This window comes from Chelonoidis abingdonii, chromosome 6 (assembly GCF_003597395.2).
Source record: "Chelonoidis abingdonii isolate Lonesome George chromosome 6, CheloAbing_2.0, whole genome shotgun sequence".
In the NCBI taxonomy this organism is placed as follows: Eukaryota; Metazoa; Chordata; order Testudines; family Testudinidae; genus Chelonoidis; species Chelonoidis abingdonii.
In genome coordinates, this window is record NC_133774.1 from 109,443,272 (window position 1) to 109,466,124 (window position 22,853).

At 38.9% G+C, this 22,853-nt stretch overlaps 1 protein-coding gene across 2 annotated transcripts in view; it reads left to right on the plus strand.

The window, feature by feature from the left end:
* The window catches only part of TTC39B (tetratricopeptide repeat domain 39B), a 125,468-nt gene that overhangs the window by 87,218 nt on the left and 15,397 nt on the right, over positions 1–22,853 (plus strand). For both annotated transcript variants that reach the window (XM_075067322.1, XM_075067321.1), the window contains 13 exons: positions 527–658; positions 2,392–2,468; positions 4,903–4,970; positions 7,052–7,116; positions 7,254–7,359; positions 8,976–9,041; positions 10,905–11,013; positions 12,073–12,140; positions 12,235–12,294; positions 12,705–12,866; positions 13,721–13,812; positions 14,497–14,617; positions 15,595–15,706. In XM_075067322.1, coding sequence (XP_074923423.1) covers positions 527–658; positions 2,392–2,468; positions 4,903–4,970; positions 7,052–7,116; positions 7,254–7,359; positions 8,976–9,041; positions 10,905–11,013; positions 12,073–12,140; positions 12,235–12,294; positions 12,705–12,866; positions 13,721–13,812; positions 14,497–14,617; positions 15,595–15,706 — 1,238 coding nt within the window. The remainder of the gene's footprint in view (positions 1–526; positions 659–2,391; positions 2,469–4,902; positions 4,971–7,051; positions 7,117–7,253; positions 7,360–8,975; positions 9,042–10,904; positions 11,014–12,072; positions 12,141–12,234; positions 12,295–12,704; positions 12,867–13,720; positions 13,813–14,496; positions 14,618–15,594; positions 15,707–22,853) is intronic.

Below are 22,853 nucleotides of genomic sequence, written 5' to 3' on the forward strand. Positions count from 1 at the left end.
TCCTTCCTGATGCCCTAAATAGGTGATCGTAGATCCTCAGCATCTGTCAGACTGGGTTCCCACTACTAGTTTGGGTGGGTAGGGTGGGCTGCTGGAACAGAGCCAAAAGAGGCTCCACGTGGCCTCCACACTGAGTAAAATCTTGGGAGCTGGGGAATACTGGCCAATCAATACCCTTCTGCCACAGCCAGCTGGTGGGTGCCAGAGACTCGCAGGGAAGGAGCTACCTATTATCCTCTTGTGAGTGTCTCCCTCCTTTGCTACTGGACTGTTCTCTTTCACTGCCCCATCAAGTTATCCCACCAGTTGCTGCAGGTGGATGGCATTTGCCATCTCCAGATAGGCCAGAGTTAAAATGGTGTTTACTGTGTATTTTCTGGTTTTCAGAAGTTGTTTTCGCTGGTTATACTGTTCTGGAACACCATCGGGCAAACATAACTCTACTTTTTCGTGCTGAAGAATATGGATGTATTTTTTAAATTTGTTAGTTTGGCTAAAATGCATAGGATTTGTATGTTTGTCCTAGGTCTAAAAACAGCATGTACCATGCCCTTGGCTATAGCACTATTTTAGTTATGCAGGCTGCTATGACCTTCGAGCACCAGGATATCCAAATGGGGATTTCTACAATGAAGGAAGCTTTACACACCTGCCAAAGGTAAGCCTGAGTAATTTACATTTTGACAGATATTAAATATAATAGGCATTCATATGTGTCAAGTTTCTACTTTGTCAGCACCAAATCAGTACTTGACCATCATTCCAAAATGGAATTAGCATGATGGGAGATTAAGTTGGGTAGGACAGAACAAAGCATATTATGGAACTTGGTATTGTGGTAGATCCTGAAGACTCAATTGAGATGAGGTATTTGTAAACTGAAATGTTAATTAAGTGTCTGTCTAGCCACGTAGAGAAGCAAATAGGCAGCTTCTACATGCAGTTATAGTAATTCTGTGTGCAATTTGGGCATAGGATTTCATGCAGCTCTTGTTTTCAGATTGTGTGAAAATACGGTATTCAGTGCTTTTCTTGGCGTCATTGTGGATATCCTGTCCTCTTGTATTGTTGTGTTCAAATATTTTGAAAAATTAAGAGGTGACCTGAACCTTCACCCAGAAATGAGCCAACGTTTTTGGTCCTGAAATTTCAAACGTTTTGTTTGCTTTGCAGTAACCATATGTGCACTCTCCCCATCCAGTTAACTTATTTTGTGCCTTTCTTTGCTTCCTGGTTTTGACTGGAGGTGAGAGGACTGAAATAACCTGAGCAAAGCTGTCCTGTACTGGAATTTTTGCAAGGGAGCTGGATCTTGCAAAATATCTAGACAAGAGGTTGATACAGCTTCAGATTAAAATCTTCTGAATGTATGTTCTTTGCTGACCCTACTGAGATATTGCGGCCCTATAGTTAGGGCATAGCGCTAACAACCAAGAAATGTAGCCTCTATTTCTGCCTTTGCCATGGACTTGATTTGTCAACTTGGTGTGTGACAGTGTTTAATCCTCTCAGCAATAGGAAAAAGAAAACTGAGAGAAACGTATCAGGTTTACATTTATATTTACATTTACAACAGCTAATTGCAAAACATCCAGTCTAGGGCTGCAACTTCTCATCTTTGCCAAATTTAAAGGGCAAACCCACAGAAAGGCATGGTGAGAAACGTGTTCCCATAAGAAGTCAATCTTCATTGGGGAAAAATAGTAGGAAGCAAGAATTACCAAGGAAGGAGTCTGCTTTCTGTTGTGTATGTCAGCACTTTATATTATGCAAGTAGGCCTTAATTTTCAAAGGTTCTCAGTTTGGGGTTCCTAGCTTTAGATACCTAATACCTGTTTTTCAAATGTGTTCAGTGTCCATCCCTCCAGCTGAATTCATTGGGGGCTACATGTGCTCAGCATGTCTGAAAATCAGACCCCTATTGGTATCTCAGATTGGGCACTCAGAAACTGAGGCATGCAAAATTAAAATCCATTTGTTGAAAATCTAGACCTTAAATACACCCTTCTCTATTACAATACCCTGACTCATCCCTAGAGCATTTTCTGTTCTGTGCATTGAAGAAGGAGGCAGTCCTGTGGAAAAAAATGTGTATGATCATGTAATTAAAGACTATGTCATAATGCATATACACCAAGGGTGGCGGGGAGGGGGGGGAATTAAGGTTGCAGGGGTTCCTAGGCTTCTGTGTATGTCAAGAATGGGGATATATACTAAAACTGTAGACCCTGTAGTAAGGACATACCTTTTTTTTTAAAGAATGGCTATAAATCTCTCTCTCTAAAGTTTGGGGTTGTTAATAATCACAGTGTATTGAGATAAATGTGAATGCCTATTGAAATTCACTTGTCCTATGTTGTTTTTTTTCTCTCCCATGGCTGGCCGACATAGATTCAGGAAAAGAAGCACAGTGGTAGAGTCTTTGTCTAGTCTGGTTTCTAAACAGTCAATGGATCAGCTGAGTGAAGGTAAGAGAAATAAGAGGCATTTTCTGAAAACATATCTGAATAACGATTTTGTGAAAAACAACATACAGATAGATGCAGTTTTGTGATTTAAGTGACCTTCTTAATAAAGAAAAGATGGTATAGTGATGTTTCCCCCCTTGTATCCAAATACTGGGGACACCTCTAATAAAAAAAAGTTACTCATTCAAGGTGGATATTTTGATGTACACATGTTCCTCTAATGCAGCATTTCACAAAATGGGGGGTGCTAATGATTATCCTGGAGAGGCCTTAGAGGTGCATACGTTGAGATGGATCTGCCTTTGACAATATATGGTAGGGTTGAAGGGGAAGTGATGAGTTTAATTTTCCTGGAGTGGGGGTCAGTTTCCAAAAATTTTGGAATAACATCTGATAATCTTCAAGGGTTATGAGTTTGAGTTCTTAATATAGGTGTGTATTATCAGCAATTGTAATATTGTGTTCCTGTTGCTTTTCATCATCTCCAGAAGTAATGCCTTTGGAAGATGTTACTTCAGCAAATCATGTGATGGCCCTGGAAATGTTTAACTGCATGAACTGTAACAACTCTCTTAATCGCTTTATCTCACACAGCACAAACTTAATTTAAGCATTCTCCTTGGCTAAAAGCTGTGGCCCTCTGCTACAAAAGCTATATATGAAATAGCACAGTGATCCTCAAAACAGAAAGGAGTCAGGTTTTTTTCGCTGTTTTTTTATGGATATTTGTATCCTATCCTTTGCTGGTTGCTACAGTTTTTTCATAGAAATAAATGACATGCAACTCAACTTGTACAACTCATTTTTCTGGTAGATGGTTTACATCTCAGCCTTTTAAATACATGTTATAGAAATTTTGTTGAATCAAATACTCCTGAACTTTCAGTAGGTTTGAGATTTACATCTGAAGTATGAATATTGACTGTTAAGGGAAACAGATGGCCCTAAGTCTCCATAAACCAAGAAAAAGTCTATGTTGAGTTTCATGCCTGGTGTATGTGTTTGAATATCACCAAAAGCCAAATTGTCACTTAATCTAAATAATAGTGTGTTGACTCACTGTGTAGATTGAATACATTATTTAATTTTTCTCACTGTAATTGTGGTTTATCTTCATAAATACCTAGTTTCTTGAATTAGAGCCTGTTTTGAGTTGTATGTTCCAAAGATTCAGCATATAATACAGCACTCACCATTTGATAGATGTTACCTTCATTTAAAATCCAGGCGGCCTTGTTTATTTCCCTGAACATATTAAAAATTGTATCATAAAAGGAGAAATTTATATTTGAACATAAATGTACAGGATTTACAAAGAATAGTATTTTAAAGAACAGTTCTGACTTATGAAATATTCTGAGCTTCTGACACTTTCACTTCCAGTGTTTTTTGTAATTTTTGACTGTATAACTTTGCAGTATAATTAAAATATTGGGAATAGAGACAAATAGAGATTTATTATTTTTCATTTATATAATAAGTGGAGTACACATACTGCAGTGATGTATCTCTATTTGTTACCTTTCTAAGGAATCTACTACCATGGGTTCTAAGTGCATGTGTAAGAATTTTGCTTCTTTCAATTTCAATACTTCTGTACTGTTTAAAATTGTAGGAAACGTCTGTCTTGTAATTAGATTGTAGGTAACATAAGGGACTTCTAATTATTGAATCTTTCTTTATTCATGCCCACTTTTTTTCCATTTAATGAGCTAGTTGATGCAGCAATGATGGAGAAGCAGGCTCAAATGGTGATTGCTGGCAGACATTATGTGTGAAAATGAACACGATGGTCTCCTAATTTTTAAGGATGCCATTTTTCTACAGCTCACTACTGCAGTACAAGTTGGCGATTGCCACACAGGGCAAGTTAATGCTGAAATAGTGAGGCTAGCCCCATCCCCTCCAGAGTCTGTCCTTCCACCTGTAGGGTCCGCTCAATCCTCCTCTCTCCTCCAGCTCCCCCTCAGTCCATCCTTGGGTCCCCTCAGTCTCCTTCTCCTTCAGCACCCTGCCAGCCCACCTCAACTTGCAGTCTCTTGGAGGGAGTACAGGACTGTTTGCTGAACAGTATCGAATGCTATCGGATGAGAATGAACATACATACCTTGCAGAGGTATCATACCATACCAGAACAACAAGTGATGTCTGAATACTGTGTGCTGGACTGAAGCCTAATAGGAAGGGGTCTAGACTGTTGGCTGAAGAGAGGTGACATAGAAGACTAATTTTAGCTAGCTTTTCATCTAGTTTTCTTGACAGGTTTTTGAGTGGTTTGAAAGTTAATAACAAAACTAGTTATTTTGTTGTCAAAATTGTTTTAGTTCCATTGATTGACAAATACTGCATTTGAATGTAAACAAAAATACTGTGTCTCCAATAAATAATTTAAGGCTTCCTTTGTTCCTTTTCTTTTTTCTTTCTTTTTTAATAGAGGAAATGCATGCAGAAATCTGTTATGCTGAATGTTTGCTACAGAAAGCAGCACTCACATTTGTACAGGTAATGTCTGTTCTTCACTTCAGATCTCTCTGTGAATGTGCAGGTTAGCAGAAAGTGCTAGTAATCATCCAACAAGAGCACTCCACTCACAAAAGATGTAGTATTTTGCACACATAAAAAAGGCTATGCAATGAATAAATGTTTATTTAATAGGAAATAACTGAAAATGCAACATATGATATCCTACTCTACAATTTGTTTTCCATTTACATACATTATTTAAAATACATCTGCTCACCCTAATCTCTTTGTCCTGTGGTCTAAGACATGTTGTTCCAGTTCATGACACTGCTGCACCGTAGTTTAAGAATACACCAGACACTGGTCACTAGTTCATGAGCATCAGGAGGGTAGAAGATTCCCGTGATTCACTTATCCAACAGTCCATTGCTGTACATAGATGAAGCAGATGGGAACTTCCTTTCTGACTAGCACTATTTCAGCTGATGCTGATCACATAGCAGCATCTCCTTTTTTGTTCTCTGGTTCACGTCACTGTCCACATACAGTTGAAACAGTGTTAGCCATCTTATAGGAATGCATTACAATCAGCTATTTGTGCTCACGTTGGGTTTATTGTGAGGCATGTAGCCTGAAACCAAGTGTCTTCACCAGCTGTGATTTGCATCAGTAGCCTACTAATACCCACCCTGAAGTGGTTTATTACTGTTAAAGAATGGCTCATAAATTTTACAAGCCTTTTGTAAAAACCGCTTGTAGGTGAGTTTGTGAAAACCTAATCTATCTTTCCATAATGAAAAGCAGTTCCTAATAAAATGAAGAGAAAATAGTAGGGGCGAGGTTGTAAAATATTGAGGGGTGGGTAGGTGCAGTGCTCTCTTTTGTTTGTTTTTTAACGTCATCTGTTCTATTTGGACCCCTGCCCTTCTCCGAAAGCTCAGCAGCTATTTCAGAAGCAATTTTTTCACCCGCAAGCCAACATTAATTAGCATTGTTTAATATAAATTAGTTTGTTCCACTGTAGTTTTTGCACTAGAAAAATGAGTTAAGTTGGCTGAAAGGGCCACACCCTTTAAGGAGAGGGAGCAATTTAAAACTCTCACTTTTTCTTCTTCAGCCTATTCTCCCCATTTCTCCCAACTCCAATGCAATTACTCATGTGTGTAAAATTAAGCATGTGCCTAAATGTTTGCAGGCTCAAGGTCTTAAAATAAATACTAATTAAGGAGAAAAAATCAAACTAAAACAAAACACCCAGCAACCCATCAGTGGATTTAACTGAAGAGAGAATCTTTAAAAAGCTAAATGAATTTGGATGTTAAGCTTTTGTAGAATGAATTTCTTCTGTGGGAAAATTCAAAATAAAAAGCAGGTATAGTTAAATTTCTATAGAAAGTAACATATAATGTAAATATCTGTTGTTTGCTGTCCTACAGCAACCCAAGGCAAGTTGGAGTTGCTACTGATCAACGCGTGGAATTCATCTGGTTAGGGGACACTGTGGGATGTCATCTGTACTGTTCTCTACTCATGTATACATATTTTAAAATGCACACTTCAGAAACTCTTTCTAGAAAGTTCCTATAGCACCATCTGGTGGAGAATTGCTTATTTCAGTCAATATGTTGCTGAAGTGCTTTCTTCTCTCTTAGCCCTATTTTTTGTTGATTTTTCACTTCTTTTTAACTTGTGTTTATTTAAAGCATGTCATTAAAAACACACAGAAGAATGTCTCCTGGACAATTCAGCATATACCATATAATAATTTATAAGACTAAAGTTAATTACTGTAAAAATATTTTTCTGTTTGTTACATTTTACATACACTTCTACTGTGATATAACGCTGTCCTAGGGAGCCCAAAAATCTTACTGTGTTGTAGGTGAAACTGCATTATATCGAACTTGCTTTGATCCACCGGAGTGTGCAGTCCCGCCCCCGTGGAGCGCTGCTTTACCGCGTTATATCCATATTTGTGTTATATCAGGGTAGAGGTGTATTTATTAGAGTCATGGTGAAAAGAAAGATTTAGTTAAAAGGAATTAATTTCTTAGAAATATGCACAACTTCATAAAGGGAAACAAATTGCACATTTTTGCACACAAATTTGTTTTTTCCAGGATGAAAATATGATCAACTTTATCAAAGGTGGCCTCAAAATTAGGACAAGTTACCAAATATACAAGTAAGTTGTTACAGTATATGTGGTCACATTTAGCCCTGGGGTAAGCATATGCCATATTCTTAAAAAAATCACATTGCTCTAATTTTTGTTGTCATCACCTCTAACTTGTATTTTCTTTTTCCTCTCTGAATTAAAAGAGAATGCCATCAGGTGCTACAGATGACTCAGGGCAACAAAAATAAGAATGAAACCTACCATCAGTTTGAAGGAGGAGTAAAACTTGGAATAGGAGCATTCAATTTGGTATGTTTTTTTAGTTTTTCAACCTATGAAGAGACTATTAGGTAGAATCTAATTTACTGGAGTTTATATGAACATAATGGTCTATATTAGGTTATTTACTTTACCGAAATGAAAGTTTAGTCTATAAAGTACCATCACTTTAGAAATGAGACAGTCTTGTAGTGCAGAGTGGGTAGATTTTGCAGGCTCGTGTGGTGACCTTGTGGAACCTTTATTTAAAGTGGCAGTACAAGTGGTGACTTCTTGCATGCCTGCTACTTTTTTTTTTTTTTTACGACTTCCTAATCTCTTTTTTAAAAAACTTATTGAACATAGAAACTCCTGTGTCTGCATTGTGTGCTGAAGTTACTGTCAAAGAAAAAATACTATTTCTAACAATATATAAAAGCAATGTACTGCAGCCATCACTAGCTAAGCTAGTATGGACATCAGTATTTTAATACTTTTATTGTTGTAGCGTGTCCTTACATGCCCTCCTTTTGCAGCAGTGACATATTAGGGAATTTCTACGGCCTGAGTTAATCAGGAGGTCAAATTAAATGATCACAATGGTCCCTCCTGGCCTTACAGTCTATAAATCTAGGTATCTGCACTAATAATTTATTTCAAATTTTTGATTATTGCATTACCACCCATGGTAATAACAGTGAGAATACTAGTGTAGATTAGTTGCTCTCATGCTAATCACTATGTCATTTAATACTATTTAAAGCAGTATTAAACAGCGTAGTCCTAAAACACCAGCCGCTGGTGACAGCCTGATTATACTAGCATTCCTTGTTGCTACCATCAGTGGAGATTCCCCAGTAGGAAATTTGAAGGGGAAAAAAGTCTAATCTAGACAAACAGACCAATTATAAACTGAACTGATCCTTTCCAGCACTGGCCTTCAACCAGACCTTCCTTTGATATGTTTACTATAAAGTTGTTTGCTAACTTTAAAAGTTTTCCTTTGTGTTCCATATGGGGCAAAGATAGATAAAAAGGAAGTGTGTGTGTGTGTGTGTATTTATGAACATAATGAAAAGTTACACTTACCTGCAGTGTTCTTTTTGTACAACTAGTTCCACCCTTACAAAATAGGCACAAAGAGAACTTTCCAAGGTGATAGTATTAAATCATCTGATTGGGAATGTTTTTTAAAAGAGGAATGAAAAAAAAATATTTAGATGCTGGTGCTACAATAGAAATAATAATATAGGCACTATAGTCCATATAAAAATATTTCCCCGTCACCCAAAATAACACACAATTTATTGGCACTGCTAATCAGCCTGAAATAAGAAGTCGTCATCTTGAGAAAGCACGGAGGTGTAGTGCAGTCTTGTGCCTTCCATGATGCAAGACCAAGTGGGAGCTGAAATACTGTCACACATGTAAAGTGGTTGCACAATTACCTGATCATGCATGTATATTTCAAGATTTTTTTAAAAGTGTAATTATATTTGTATTTTGATATTTTTCACTTTTTTATGCTAATTAAAATGGCATTTGGTGCTACTTACGTTGGTCGTAGATTTATAACAGTTTTTAGAATTTGGTTTCTTTTGAATGTTGCACATAAGGTTTGTATATCTGATTAAACTCTCATTTTTTTCCTCTGTTTGATATTGCAGATGCTGTCCCTTTTGCCAGGAAGGATCCTCCGACTTCTAGAATTTATTGGGTTTTCTGGCAATAGGGTCAGTGCTTTTTCTGATGCAATGTGGAGAGGTTTAATTTTAAATATGTAAAGTGAAAGGTTCAGTACATTTAAGTCAGCTTTTTTGGTCTTTAAATGCCCATCAAAAATATTAATGATAGGTAAAAATTGTTCCTGAGCAAATGATGGTGCATAAGATCCACCACTCCAGGACTAGCCCTGGGAGACAGTACCTTTGAGGGACAGTTTCCTTCCTACTTCCCCATGGCCCTCAAGGAGAGGGTAGTAATTTTCTGCTGGCCTAAACCAGCAGCAAATTCCTACATTCTCCACACCAGCCATTAGAAGTGTAGCCCAGGCCCTATCTATTTCCCACCCCTCCTGCTCTGAGAGGAAGGATTTGTGAGTGCATGGCTCTACCTTACTCATGTGTGCCCAATCCCAAGAGTATGGGGCCTACTCAGAGGCATAAGGAGGGTTCATATTCCTCCTTTCCCCCCGAGGTGGGAGAGTACTCCAAGTCTTCATCTAGCTCTTTATGTACATATCCTCTCCTCATGTACATTCCTTTTAAAACTCCCTTCTGCCTTGCTACCTACAATAAATGAGTTAAATAAACAATATAAAAAGTAATGTTAGGTAGCTAAATTTCAAGATGTGCATGGGACACAACTGAGTCACTGTAGGATCGTATTACTGTTATCTTTCCCACAGCTATTGCTTGTCATATGTAAAATGAGGCTGTAAGCTATTCATCACTGGGTAATTGTTTTTTACGACAACAGATAAAAAGACAAAGTACACCCTAGGGTCCTATCAGAATAATAATAATAATTAATAATCCAGAAGGAATCAAAGCTGAACCCTTTTGAGAGATTATCATCACAACTTGTTAAGCTACAGAACCAATTTAGGCTCTGCACCAAGCATCTAAACATTAGACCTTGTTTTATACAAACACCTGTTCACAAAGCAAAATTGTTCAACTCAAATTTGTGCACATGGATGCTGAACTTCATAGTCTAAGAGCCTTTATTGTACAGAGAAGCTCTGAGCTAGCCTGACTGCTCCCAAAGAGAGTCGAGCAGGCATGGCATGGTCAGGGAGCAGCTGCTCAGACTCTTCACAGTTGGAAGCTGTGGCAACTGTGGGTGGGACAGAGACTTCATATAAATGAGCTTCCTACCTCCCTGACAGTGTGTCCATGGATTATAATACTTCTCTTCAGCATTCACAGGACCCTGGGAGCTGCTGCAAATGGGGTATAGAAGTGGGGATGGGATCTATCGGGGTAGCAGTTCAGTGAGGGCCTCCCAAAATATTAGCTGATGATGGAGAGGGTTGAGTATTTCAGGGGTCTGTGGAAGATTTGCTGCAAAAGGGTGAAGAGGAGGAGGGTCCCTGCCTGAGTGTCAGTGAGAAAGGTGAACATGAGTGGAAGGTTTCTATCTAGCGATAGAGGTGAGAAGCAGGAGTATTTCAGTGTGTGTTGGATTTCTGTCTGAGTGCATATGGGGTACAGGTGTGAAGGGGAATTTTGGGAAGGTCCCCAGCCAGTGGATGGGACTGAGAAGGGAAAAGGACACCTGGGGTTTGATCCTGCAAGGTGCTGAGTGCTCTGTTCCCTTTCTACTAGTGGATTTCAGCACATTCTTAACTTTAAGAAGGGGACTAGTCCTATTGATTAATCCCATTGCTCCTCTCAGGTTCTACTCTGGAAGAGTGGGTCATTCAGGATTTGGGCCAGGTAATAAATTAGGAGATCAGTATACTTAAAAGGAAAAATGAAGAAATGATTGAAATTTCTGTTAACATTTGACTGCTTAAAATTATATCATTTTTATTAAATTACCACCTTAATCTATTCAATAGTTAAGTCTCTACATATTTGTGATTCCTATAGAAATTGGGCCTCCATCAGCTGCAGGAAGGAGCTTCTGGTAGCAGTTTGAGGGCCATATTGTGTACTTTTACCCTGCTGGTATATCATACTTACGTCTCTTTAATCCTTGGTAAGAACTGGAATATATTATTCCTGGATAATGTGACATTGTGAACGTATTGTGAAATATGAAATGTGAAATATTTCATATTCTTTTGTAAATTTCTATTGACCCACTGTTCAGAAAAAAATATATAATATAGAGATTATTAAATTTATATTAGGACATTATGTAATTTAATGCTGAAAATATTGAAAAATAACTAGGGGAACAAATGTGTACTACTATATTAAATATTTATTTATCTGCTTGCCTCTTCCCCTCTGTGTGTGTGTGTGTGCACACATATATATACATACATATCTATGTGTTTGTGTATCCAGACACACACACACACACACACACACTTTTGTCTGTTTAGAGGCCTCCCTAGATCTGAAGGGAGAAGACAGGAGGGATGGAGAGAAAGAAACACAAAGATGATCACCTTTTATTTTTATTTGCTCCCCCCACCTCCCATGCAGTATATCTTCAAGCTCATACCAGTCAAAGACACACATTTCACAAAGATTGCTGGGGCATACAAGCCAGATAGATTCTGAACCAAAGGGCAGAGCCTGATGAGGCCATAGACAGGGAATTTGGGATGGTACTCTAGTTAGAAGGCCAGGAGTGTCTGTAGTATGAAGCCCTTGGAAATTCAGGCACCTATAAAATTGCTCAGGTCACTTAGGCTTAAAGTCAAGATTAGGTTTACCTGTGCTCCTGATGTATATTTGCATCTTTTAATATGTGAATATTCCTCCCATTTTTCTGGACTTGTCAGGAAATTTAGAAATTTGTCATTTCGCCCCAGTACCATCTGCTGTTGAGATGAAAATTAGGAAGTGAGGGGAATGAGGAAGTTTTTGTACCAGGGGCATTTATTACCCTAAAGGCTATTCATGGCTCCAGGATGTGATTGTGTTTTTTAATGAAACTTAATATTATAAAATAATTTGCTTCCCCTTTTATATAGCTGAAGACTCTTCACTAATCTTCTACTCAAACTGTAATGTAATTTGGAGATTAATCTGTAAAAATCTGCTTTGTTTTGGTGAGACTGAGGTTCTTTTGTGATGATTGTAGGTATAGGGGAAGCCAATCTTCAGGAAGCAGAGACTCTTCTTGAACCCTACCTCCAGAAGTTTCCAAATGTGCGTACTCTTGATAAATTTTACAAAAACAAGTAATAAATACGCCCGTGATTAAAGTAGGGATTATTTATTTGCTTTTTCTTTTCCTCTCAAGGGTTCCATCATTTTGTTTTATGATGCCAGAATAGATATACTGAAAGGAAATTTTGAAAAGGTAATGAATTGTTATTCATTTATTATTAATTTTTTATTTTCATAGTTCTAGATTTGTTTACCGTGTAACACTTCGGGACAGATTCAGTGCTTGCCTTGCTCACTTTAAGTAGTCCCATTGATTTTAATTGGACAGATCTCTCTGGTTTTCTCTCCATTTGGGTTTGGGAAATGATGATATAATAGAGTTTACTCCAGCCCTTAAGATGGTCAGTTTCACAGTCTGGGTGATGAATTAATTTGCCCTGCCTTTGTGAATTTCTCCAGTACCTAGCCCATTTATTTGCCCAAGGTGCTGGGGAGAGGATTTGGCTCATTAGTTAGCTAAGTAGCCATAGTTCTCATGTATTATAATTAGTAAAATTATCATTTCCCTCTGTCATTATTCTATTTTACTGAAATGAACTGTAGGCACAGTCAAAATTCCAAGAATGCATTGCTGCTCAGCAAGAGTGGAAACAGATTCATCACCTCTGTTATTGGGAACTGATGTGGTGCTATTCATTCCAGCAGAACTGGCTTCAAGCATATCGATATGCAGACCTGCTCTGCAAAGAAAGCAGGTGGTCTAAGGTAATTGGGCATGTGGACATTATGATGATATGGCAGTAGCCACTCCGTAGTTAAGGGTGCATTTCAGTTTCCATAATGAGCCCAATTTAAATCCATAAACAAAGAATATTGACCTTAAAAATGTAAGTTCAGTCTGTGATGGAAATAGAATTTTGCTCTCAAATTTACAGTAAACTAGTAAACAATGAGTTTGTGAATTTCAACACCATGTAAATTGAGATGTTCACCAGAGTCCAAAAAAAGAAAGGAGGAGAGAGGGGAAAAACAAAGTTCACTGGATTAATTTAATCAAAATCTAATGTACAAGAACAAAAGTTAGTTGATTAAATTCCTATTTTAAAAGTTACTAAAAAGTTAATCAAATAGTACCATCTGAACAGCTTGTCAGCTTCAATGAGCTTAAAATAGGAAGCTCTTTCCAGTGAAGTTTCTTAGACAGACAACGTGCTAGCATATGGGTTCATGATGGTAAGTTTATAGATGGGCCTAACAAAAACCTTGACTCTAAACATCCTCAAACCATGGAATAGACTGGTCTGTCATCTCTGGAGTGAGTCTTTTCTCTTCAACTTAATACATAATACCTAATAAAATCTACATATTTAAAAGAATAAACTCTCTCAAAATATTTTATTTTAATTTGTCAATGTTAATAGTTGATGAATTTGATAAAAATGAAATTTGGTATAAACCTCAAGAAAAAGGAAACCTGGGTGGGTGGGGATTGTTTACAATTGTTCACCCGCCTCACTGCTGAAGGAAGGATACCACGCTCGATAAACCAATGCTCTGATCTAATATTGTAAATCATATACTAATATAATGTTGTGGTGGGATTTGTTTGTTTTGGGTAGGCAATATATGTATTCCAGAAAGCTGCAATTTTGTGTATGCTTCCAGATGAGGATGTGAAAACAACTGGAGAAGATATTGTGTCTTTGTTCAGGTAAACTTTTATATTCTTACTAAAATGAGTAGAGCAGATGAGCATATATAGCAACACTGAGTGCCCTACTGCGGTCCTACATGGATTCTCATTGCTAAGGAGTGGAAGGCTTAGAGAACCAGTGACAAGGCTGAAGCTCTGGGCTAATATATTATTATGGGCTTAATCAGGATTCATTTATTTGGGAAATCAGTTTAACTGGAACACCTTCTGAGGAACTGATTTTTCTCAAACATAGTAAATACCAATGACAGCTGCATAATCGGGATGATATTAGCAAACATTTAACCAGCGTCTGTTGGTTAAGTAGTGTTAAACTTGATGTAAAGGTTTAAGCTTATAACTTTTAACACAAAAGTTAGCAAATCTAGTGAAAAGAAGTAAAGATCAACTAAAGATTAAATGAAGAGATTATCACTCTTGTTATTGCATTTTCATTTACATATATTTTATTTTGTTTAATTTATGTTTTATAACTTTTTTTTTTTATGTTGCTTTCTAGGTGAGAGGCTTTTACCATAATAATCCTGGTCATTGGCTGGGAATCACTTGTAAAAGGCACAGGAAACAAGAGATTTTAGGAATAGAAACTACTTCATGTCTTGAATTGGAGTGTTTCTGTTTTATAAATAGAGAAATGTTATAATTATTTCCTTGTTTATTAACTATTTTTTCCCCTTACAGACAAGTGGAAGGTCTAAGACAAAGAATTGCAGGAAAATCTATCCCAACAGAAAAGTTAGCAGTGAGGAAAGCTCGACGTTATAATGGTGCTCAGCCAGTGAAGCTTATGCTACCTGCCCTGGTATTGAAAGCTGCCTTCTTTCAGTTTGGATTAAATAACAAAATAAATATTTATATCAAATAGGAAAAAGAACAAACTTTCAGGAAAATATGTTGTTTGAAAATATGTTAAAAAATTCTGACTACCTTTTCTCTTGAGCAACTTTAGCACCATCATGATATGGATCAAGGATTTAAAATTTGGCTGTGGAGGTGGCCATTGCCATCCATGTGAAAATCCAGCAACAACTAGCCAAATTATAAACCTTTTAAAAAATCTCAGTTCAAATATGCTCAGTAGTGACTTCTTAGAATTCAGCAGCTAAAATCTCTGAAGATTCCACCCTCACTGGGTATGATCTAGCCCCTCACAGCTTCCATGTCTGACTGGATTGAGAATGTTCCATCCCCACATAACTGCTCCAGGCTAGTCACTGGAACTGAGAGCGCAGACACTTGCTCTCAGTGACCTTTTGCTGGTACCCAGTCACTGTGGAGGAGGAAGCTGACTGATCTAAATACAGAGGGAACAAGGGTCAGTCAGATTGAGGGGAAATCTGCATGGTGAATCTAAGAATTCTGACACTGCTGGTGAATCATGTGGGTGTTCAAATGATCCCAGATGATGCCATTTCTGGGTTTTTTGTTTGCTTTTAAAAAAAATCTAGGGAACTGCACACATAAACTATGTTAAAATAACATTGTTACGGTTGCAACGTCAAGCATTCATAACTTCGGAAATGCAAGAATTAACGTTGCCTGTGCAACCTTAATTTGCCTCTATTCTGCGTATGCATTATGATAAAGTCTTTAATTACATGATCATGTAGTATTTTTCCATATTTACGAGGTGGCCAGAAAACCCTAATTCTGGCACCTATTAACTTTACAATCATCTATAGTGTATGCTGGAAAAGACATAATTAGCAGCCATCCAAATTATACTGTTGGTTAAATGTAGATATTGATCCAGGGGGTTGTTCTTGTTTCTTTTGGCAGGAAATGATGTATGTCTGGAATGGATTTGCAATCGTAGGCAAAAGGGCTGACCTCACAGAAAGTTTACTGGTAACAATTGAGAAAGAAGAAACTGCTTTACAGAATCAAACTAGTAAGTGGTCATTTAGGGTAAGAATGTAAAAAGCTGTTCAGAAACCTGGTCAGTTAAGCTTTTTTGTACCATGTTAATGTGTCTTGCAAGGAAAGAACTGGCCCTGGATATAAACTCCCCAGCTGATCTCATGGAATGTAATATTTGCTGTAATTATTGTTTGCAGTAGTATCTTTACTTACTGGTACTTCTAAAATGTCTTTCAAAATCAGGTTGGCTCCAAAAGGAGAGCATGGAAAACTGAGGAACTTGGGTATATTTTGGTAAGATATTGTTGGGTCTCAGAGAGATAATTCTATCTCTGAGGAGTGATCTCTAGGAAAGGAACCAAACTGATCTTCCTTGAAAAGTCTAAAAATATTTAACTCTCATTCAAGTCATTCTTCCATAGTGTAACTGCATTGTGGAGGACACTGACCGATGATGAGTGGAACTTCTAGACTGATAGTAAATGACATAGCAATATCAATGGATTCACCTACCACACCCACAAGAAAGATAAAATTAGTAGTATTGCAATGAGTACTAAAAGACAATAAAATTTAGCTATTGACTGTTGACAGAGTTTGGGGCTCTTGGAAGTGTGAATATTCAAAATAAATACTTTCAGACTCAAACAGCTGGTTCATAAATTAATAATAATTTATATAAGATGAAGAGAAAGACATATAAAAATAACACATGCACTTCAAAAGTTAATGGCTGTATTCACTTTCCCTGACCCAGTTTTCCTCCGATGGACGCTTTTGCCTGTTAGGCAAGCAACACAGCTTCACCCGTTGCTGTTTTGCCTCAGCAGTACAGCTCTCTACTGAGTTCTAGTATTAAAATGAATTGTATGGACAATATAATTACCCCACATCAGTTTTCTCATAAACCTTAGCTACTCAAACAAATAAAAAGTGTATTTCTTCATTAATGTTCTATTTTAAAAAATGTTTGTTTAATACGAAGATTTTAACCACACTTTCCCCTGTAATTTATAACAGAAATCACCCCCTCCACCTCCTGGTGAAAATGTCTGTGATTAAGTAATATATCAGTAGTTAATGTGTGCACAGTGTTTTGAAAATATAAAACACTATAGAAGTGCTAACTAATATTATTATTAGACAAAGACATAAGGTCACAAAGTTTGGACCTGGACCGTACAACCCTCACAGGTCAGAGGTGTCCAGGATCCTCAGTTATACTATAAGCCCATTTCTAATTGCTGCTAGTAATAAAATCTCCTACATTGAAAAATGTACCTCAAGGTATAAAATTCCAGCCAGGCTTCAGTAAAGCCACCAAAAGCATTGAAGCCCCAACCTGGAGAACCTAACCTGGAGAACTGTAAACAGTTCTTTGAATTCTGGGCTACAGGTAAGAACCAGAGAGAGATGGCAAAACAGTCTGAAAGCAGGAAATGGAAGGAATGGAATATCCTCGGTAGTAAAGAAAAACATAGAGGTAAGTAGACAGCATGTGAACCCAAATTCTGATTCTAATTATAATCTAAATAATGATATCAATAATAATTGAAATTATACACCTCTTCCTATGAGATTTGAATCCCTAATGAATAGAGAAAAGACACCCAAACAAAAGTCAATCTACAACAGGTCAGAAACCAATATTAAAGGCAAGTTCACTATCCCATCTCTAAATACTTCTTTCAGACAAAACAAACCCAAACATGCACCCCCGCCCTGAGTTTAACCAAAGTAAAGCACTGACTTTCTGCCTGAAAGTTGATTTTTTTTCTAGTTTCCATCCCTAAATATCATACTCTATTTTCAACAGAATAACTAATGGAGTGGAGGAAGTACCCGTCACCATGGCTATAAATCTGAAGGTGGAAGGCAATTTGAGGGAAAGTGATCATGACATTATTGATTTCATGATCCTAAAGAAAGGAAGAAGTGAGAGCAACAGAATAAGGACAATAGACTTCAAAAGGCAGACTTTAACAAACTCAAAGAAGTGTTACACAAATCCCATGGAAAGAAAATCTAAAGGATAAAGAAGTTCAGGACAGCTGGCAGTTTCTAGAGGAGACAATATTAAATGTACAAGTGCAGACTCTCCCAATGCAAAAGAAAAATAAGAAGAATATGGCTCCATCAGGCACTTTTTAATGACCTGAACATCAAAAAGGAATCCCACAAAAGTGGAAACATGAACAAATTGCTAAACGAGAGTACAAATAAATAGCATAAGTATGTAAGGACAAAATCAGAAAGACTAAGGCGCAGAATGAGTTATACCTAGCAAGGGATATAAAATGCAATAAGAAGAAGTTCTTTAAATACATTAAGAGCAAGAGAAACACATGGGGAAATGTGAGTTATCTAGTGGGGAAGGAGAGATGATAACTGATGATCAATAAGGCTGAGGTGCTTAGTGCCTGTTTTGCTTCAGTCTTTTCTAAAAGGGTTAATGGTGACCGGATATGCAACACAATTAATATTAACAGCAAGGAGAAGTAATGGAACCCAAAATAGGGAAAGAACAGGTTAAAGAATATTTAGATAAGTTAGATGTATTCAAATAGATAGGGCCTGATGAAATTCATCTTAGGGTAGTTAAGGAACTAGCTGAAGCAATCTCAGCACCATTAGCAATTATCTTTGAGAACTCATGGAAAACAGGTGAGGTCCCAGAGAAGAGCAAACTTAGTACCTATCTTTAAAAAGGGGAACAGGAGGAACTGGAGAATTATAAACAGTCAGCCTAACTTAGATACTTGGAAAGATACTGGAACAAATGATTAAACTTTAAACGTGTAAACACCTAGAGAATAATAGGGTTATAAAGAATAGCTAGCATGCATTTCTGAAGAACAAATCATGCCCAACCCAATTTCATTTCTTCTTTGATAGGGATAAAGATACGGGGGAAGCGGTAGATTTGATATATCTTCATTTTACTAGGCCTTTTCATGAAGTCCCACACGACAGTCTCTCAAGCAAATTAGGAATATGTGCTCTAGATGGAATTACTGTAAGGTGGATGCAAAACTTGTTGAAAGACTATACTGAAAGAATAGTTATCAATGGTTTGCTCTCAAACTGGGAAGATGTATCTGGTGGGGTCCCACAAGGGTCAGTCCTGTATACGGTTGTATTATATATTTTCGTCAATGACTTGGATAATGGAGTGGAGAGTATGCTTCTAAAAATTTGAAGATGACACCAAGCTGGGAGAGGTTGCAAGCAGTTTAGAGGACAGCATTAGAATTCAAAATGACCTTGACAAATTGGAGCGCTGGTCTGAAATCAACAAGATGAAAGTCAATAAAGACAAATACAAATGATTACACTTAGGAAGGAAAAATGAAATGCACAACTAAAAAATGTGGAATAACTAGATAAGTGATAGTGCTACTGAAAAGGATCTTGACAGTTTAGTGGATCACAGTCTGAATGAGTCAACAATGTGATGCAATTGCAAAAAAACAGGCTAATATCATTCTAGGGTGCATTTACTGCAGTGCAGTATGTAAGACGCAGGAGGTAATTGTTCTGCTCTACTTGGCACTGGTGAGGCCCCAGCTGGAGTGCTGTATGCTATACTGGGCACCATACTTTAGGAAAGATGTGTATAAATTTGGTAAGAGGCCAGAGGAGAGCAATAAAAATAACAGGTTTAGAAAACCTGATCTGTGGGAAAGGATCAAAAAACTGGGCATGTTTAGTCTTGAGAAAAGAAGATTAAGGGGGGACCTAATAACAATCGTCAAATAAATTAGGGGCTGATTTAAAGAGGACTGTGGTCTGTTGTTTTCCATGTTCACTGACAGTAGGACAAGAAATAATGGGCTTAAACTGCAGCAAGGGAAATTTAGGTTATTTATTAGGAAAATCTTTCTAACGATAAGCATAGTTAAGCACTGAAATAGGCTTTCAAGGGAGGTTCTGGAATCCCTGTCATTGGAGGTTTTTAAGAACAGGTTGGACAAACGTCTGTCAGGGATAGTCTGCAATTGAGATACAGGGTGCGAGACGAAATATCTTTTATTGGGCCAACTTCTGTTGGTGAGAGAGACAAGTTTTCAGGCTTACAGAGCACTTCTTCAGATCTGCGAAAAGTACTCAGAGAGTCAGAGCTAAATACAAGGTGGACCAGATTGTAGCACATATTCCAAGGGACCATTCAAGGTGAAGTGGCCTGTTAATACCCCTCCAGTCAAGGGGGAAAGGCAGTTGGGGTGGTTGTTAGTGAGTTATAGATTGTTATAATAACCAATTTATCCAGTGTCTTTCTGTAGTCCATGATTGTTAGTGTCTAATAAAGTTATGAATTTAAGCTCAAAGGCTTGTCTTTTGAAAGTGTTGTGCAGGTTTCCTTTGAGGACTGATATAGAATGATTACTTTGTGAAAAGTGGTCACCCACAGGTGATGAACTTGGGAGCTTAAATTCATAACTTTGCTAGACATTAAAAAACATGAACTGAACAGAGACCCTGGATTTATGGCTTATGACTAGAGGGGTTTTAATGGGCCACTTCACCTTGAATGGTCCCTTGAAATACGTGTTAACTTCTTCTACTAAACGATCTGTTCCACCTTATATTTTGGTATGGCACTCTGAGTACATTTCCCAGACCTGAAGAAGAGCTTTGTGTAAGCTCAAACACTTCTCTTTCTCACCAGTTGGTCCAATAAAATATATTACCTTACCCATCTTGTCGCTGTAATATCTGGGACTATCACAGCTACAACAGCACTGCATACAGCAAGGAATGGTCTTGGTCCTGCCTCAATACAAGGGGCTAGTGCACAGCTCCTTGATTTGTTGACGCTGCAGACGTTCCAGGGTGGTTGAGAGGTTCACCTCTTCCACGCCACCGTCTTTTTTCCCGTCGTAGTAGACACCGTCAGGCCACTCAGCGTCATCTCCTCCCTGGACTGTAAACTGACAAACTTGTTAGTCTCTGGAATAAAGGGCTTGAGAGATCTTAAATGTACACTTTGGGTCTGAGTGAGCAATTGGGAATGCTATGGAGGATAGTTAACACGCCCGCTCTCTTGGACCGTGATGGGCCTTCCCATATGCTCCTCTTATGGGCCTGTTGCGCCTTTATAAGACCATAACCTGGTTCCTCTCTTGAAGGAATGGTCTCTGGTATGTTTATCATGCCAGGCCTTTTGCTCTTCCTGGCGGTACTCCTTAGTTTTCTCTGCAAGCGGGCTGGGATGCGGGAGGTGTTTGTAAGTTGCTTACAAAGTCCATATGTTAGTTCTGGATCGACGGGTGTAAACCCGCTTCCATGTTGCTCCACAACTCGTAATGGCCCCTTAACTCGTGCCATACAGAAAGTTAAAGGGTGAAAACCCCTTAAACTGGGATGTGGTACAGCCTGAAGCAAGAGCAACATGCTGGCAAAACTAAGGTCCAGTGTTGGAGTATTTCATTCACGGAAGTTTACCGGATCATGGCCCCAAGTTCCATGTAAACTTCGACGCAGGCCATTGTTTGATGGTGGTCATGGGTGGCAACCCAAGTGATTCACCTCCATGAGTTTCCCACAGGTTTTTTCATGTGCTCTACCAGGAAATTAGATCTGATCTGTAAGGATATCGAGGGCAACCTACACCTGGCGAAAACTGTCGTTAGGCCTGGCCACACTGCTTAAGCCTGGTGTTGCCTAGAGCTTACTGCTCCGGCCATCGGGTAGCAAAGTCCCACGAAAGTCAGTACGCACTGCTTTCCCCTGGGCGTCTTTCTTGGGGAAGGACCCAGAATTCACAGCTACTCGCTGAAGATGGGACCTCATTAATGGGGAGTGTTGTGAGAGGGGTCCCATGACCAGACTTTGGGTTTTCCCACCTTCCTTGGCACACCTAAAGCTGGATATGGGCAACTTCCTTGCCATCCCATCCAGTTGAAGGACTTCCCCAACCTTGTCCTTGGTTTCTGTTCACCCGCATGACCACTGGGCATGATTCATGGGCTAGCTTAGAGTTCCCCCTGGTATTACCTGAACCACCCAACTGTTTGTGCAGCTGCCTTTTCTTTCCTGAGCGTTCCACCAGAAGAATTTCTTGTATAAAAGATCCTGGGTCTATAAACAACCGGGATCGGTTGAAGAGCTGAGAGGCAGTGGGTTGCTCCGTCCGCGCCAAGCTTCTGAAGGCTGTCATTCACACTTCCTGCTGCGTCTGTGAACTGTTTCCCTTGAAGCTGGACACAGTTCTTCCTCAGACTGGGGACTTGGGCTTGGTCTCTGGCAATGATGTAGTGTTGCGGGTTGTTTCTGAGCTGCCCATGATACTGCATGTCCGCTGGTGCACCTGGGTATTTCCAGTCTGCTGGGGTGAGCCTCTCATCGGTATGGTTGTCTGTTCTGTTCTTCGCCAGTTCAGGTCATTGTCCCTTTGGGGTTTGGGGTTGAAGACTGGGTTTGCACTTGCTGGTGTGGTTCCTGATTCCTAGTTCTCCGGGCCTGGACTGACATGCTGTGGCTTGGTTTCGACGTTGGTCTGTGGGATCGGGCTCACCACCTTGACTGATGTTCTGTGAACACAGACTGTTCTGCTGGGCTGGCTCAGGAACAGGAGGATGGCGTCTGGAGCTTGTCTGGTTTGACTGATGTAACTCTCCCACTCTTCTTGGACTGCTTCATTTGTTGGCCAAGTTATCCTCCCAGTAACGTAGCTGGGGATGGGGTAATTGTCTAGACTGCAAAAGTCCACATTCCTGACCAGCCTTTGTACTGGACAGGCAGTTCAGCTCTAGAAGTCTACGCTTGTGAGATGAAGGTAAAATGGTCACTTTGGCCTTTGGAGTTGATGAGTTTGGGAGACGAACGGATTGGTGAGTAGCTGACCGTTGTGCCCCGTGTCTCTCCATGCGGTAACCTTCTTTCCGCCCACTCTCAAATTTTCCTTTGCGTCAAGGGATTCAGAGGTATCTGGGCCAGGGAATTTAGGAGTGAGGGTGGTGTAATGACTTGCACCCGGGTGGGGTTCGTTGGGCAGTTGGCCTTGATGTGTCCCATTCATTACACTTTAGATTTTCCAGATAACGGGTCACTGGGTTGAAGTAAGTATCGAAGACTTAGTGAGGTGGAGGACTAGGGTGGTTCTGTGGCTTCACTTGGGTGTAGTGGATTTTGGGTTGCCCTCGGTTGTAGGTTTATTGTCGGTGTGGCCCTCGGGT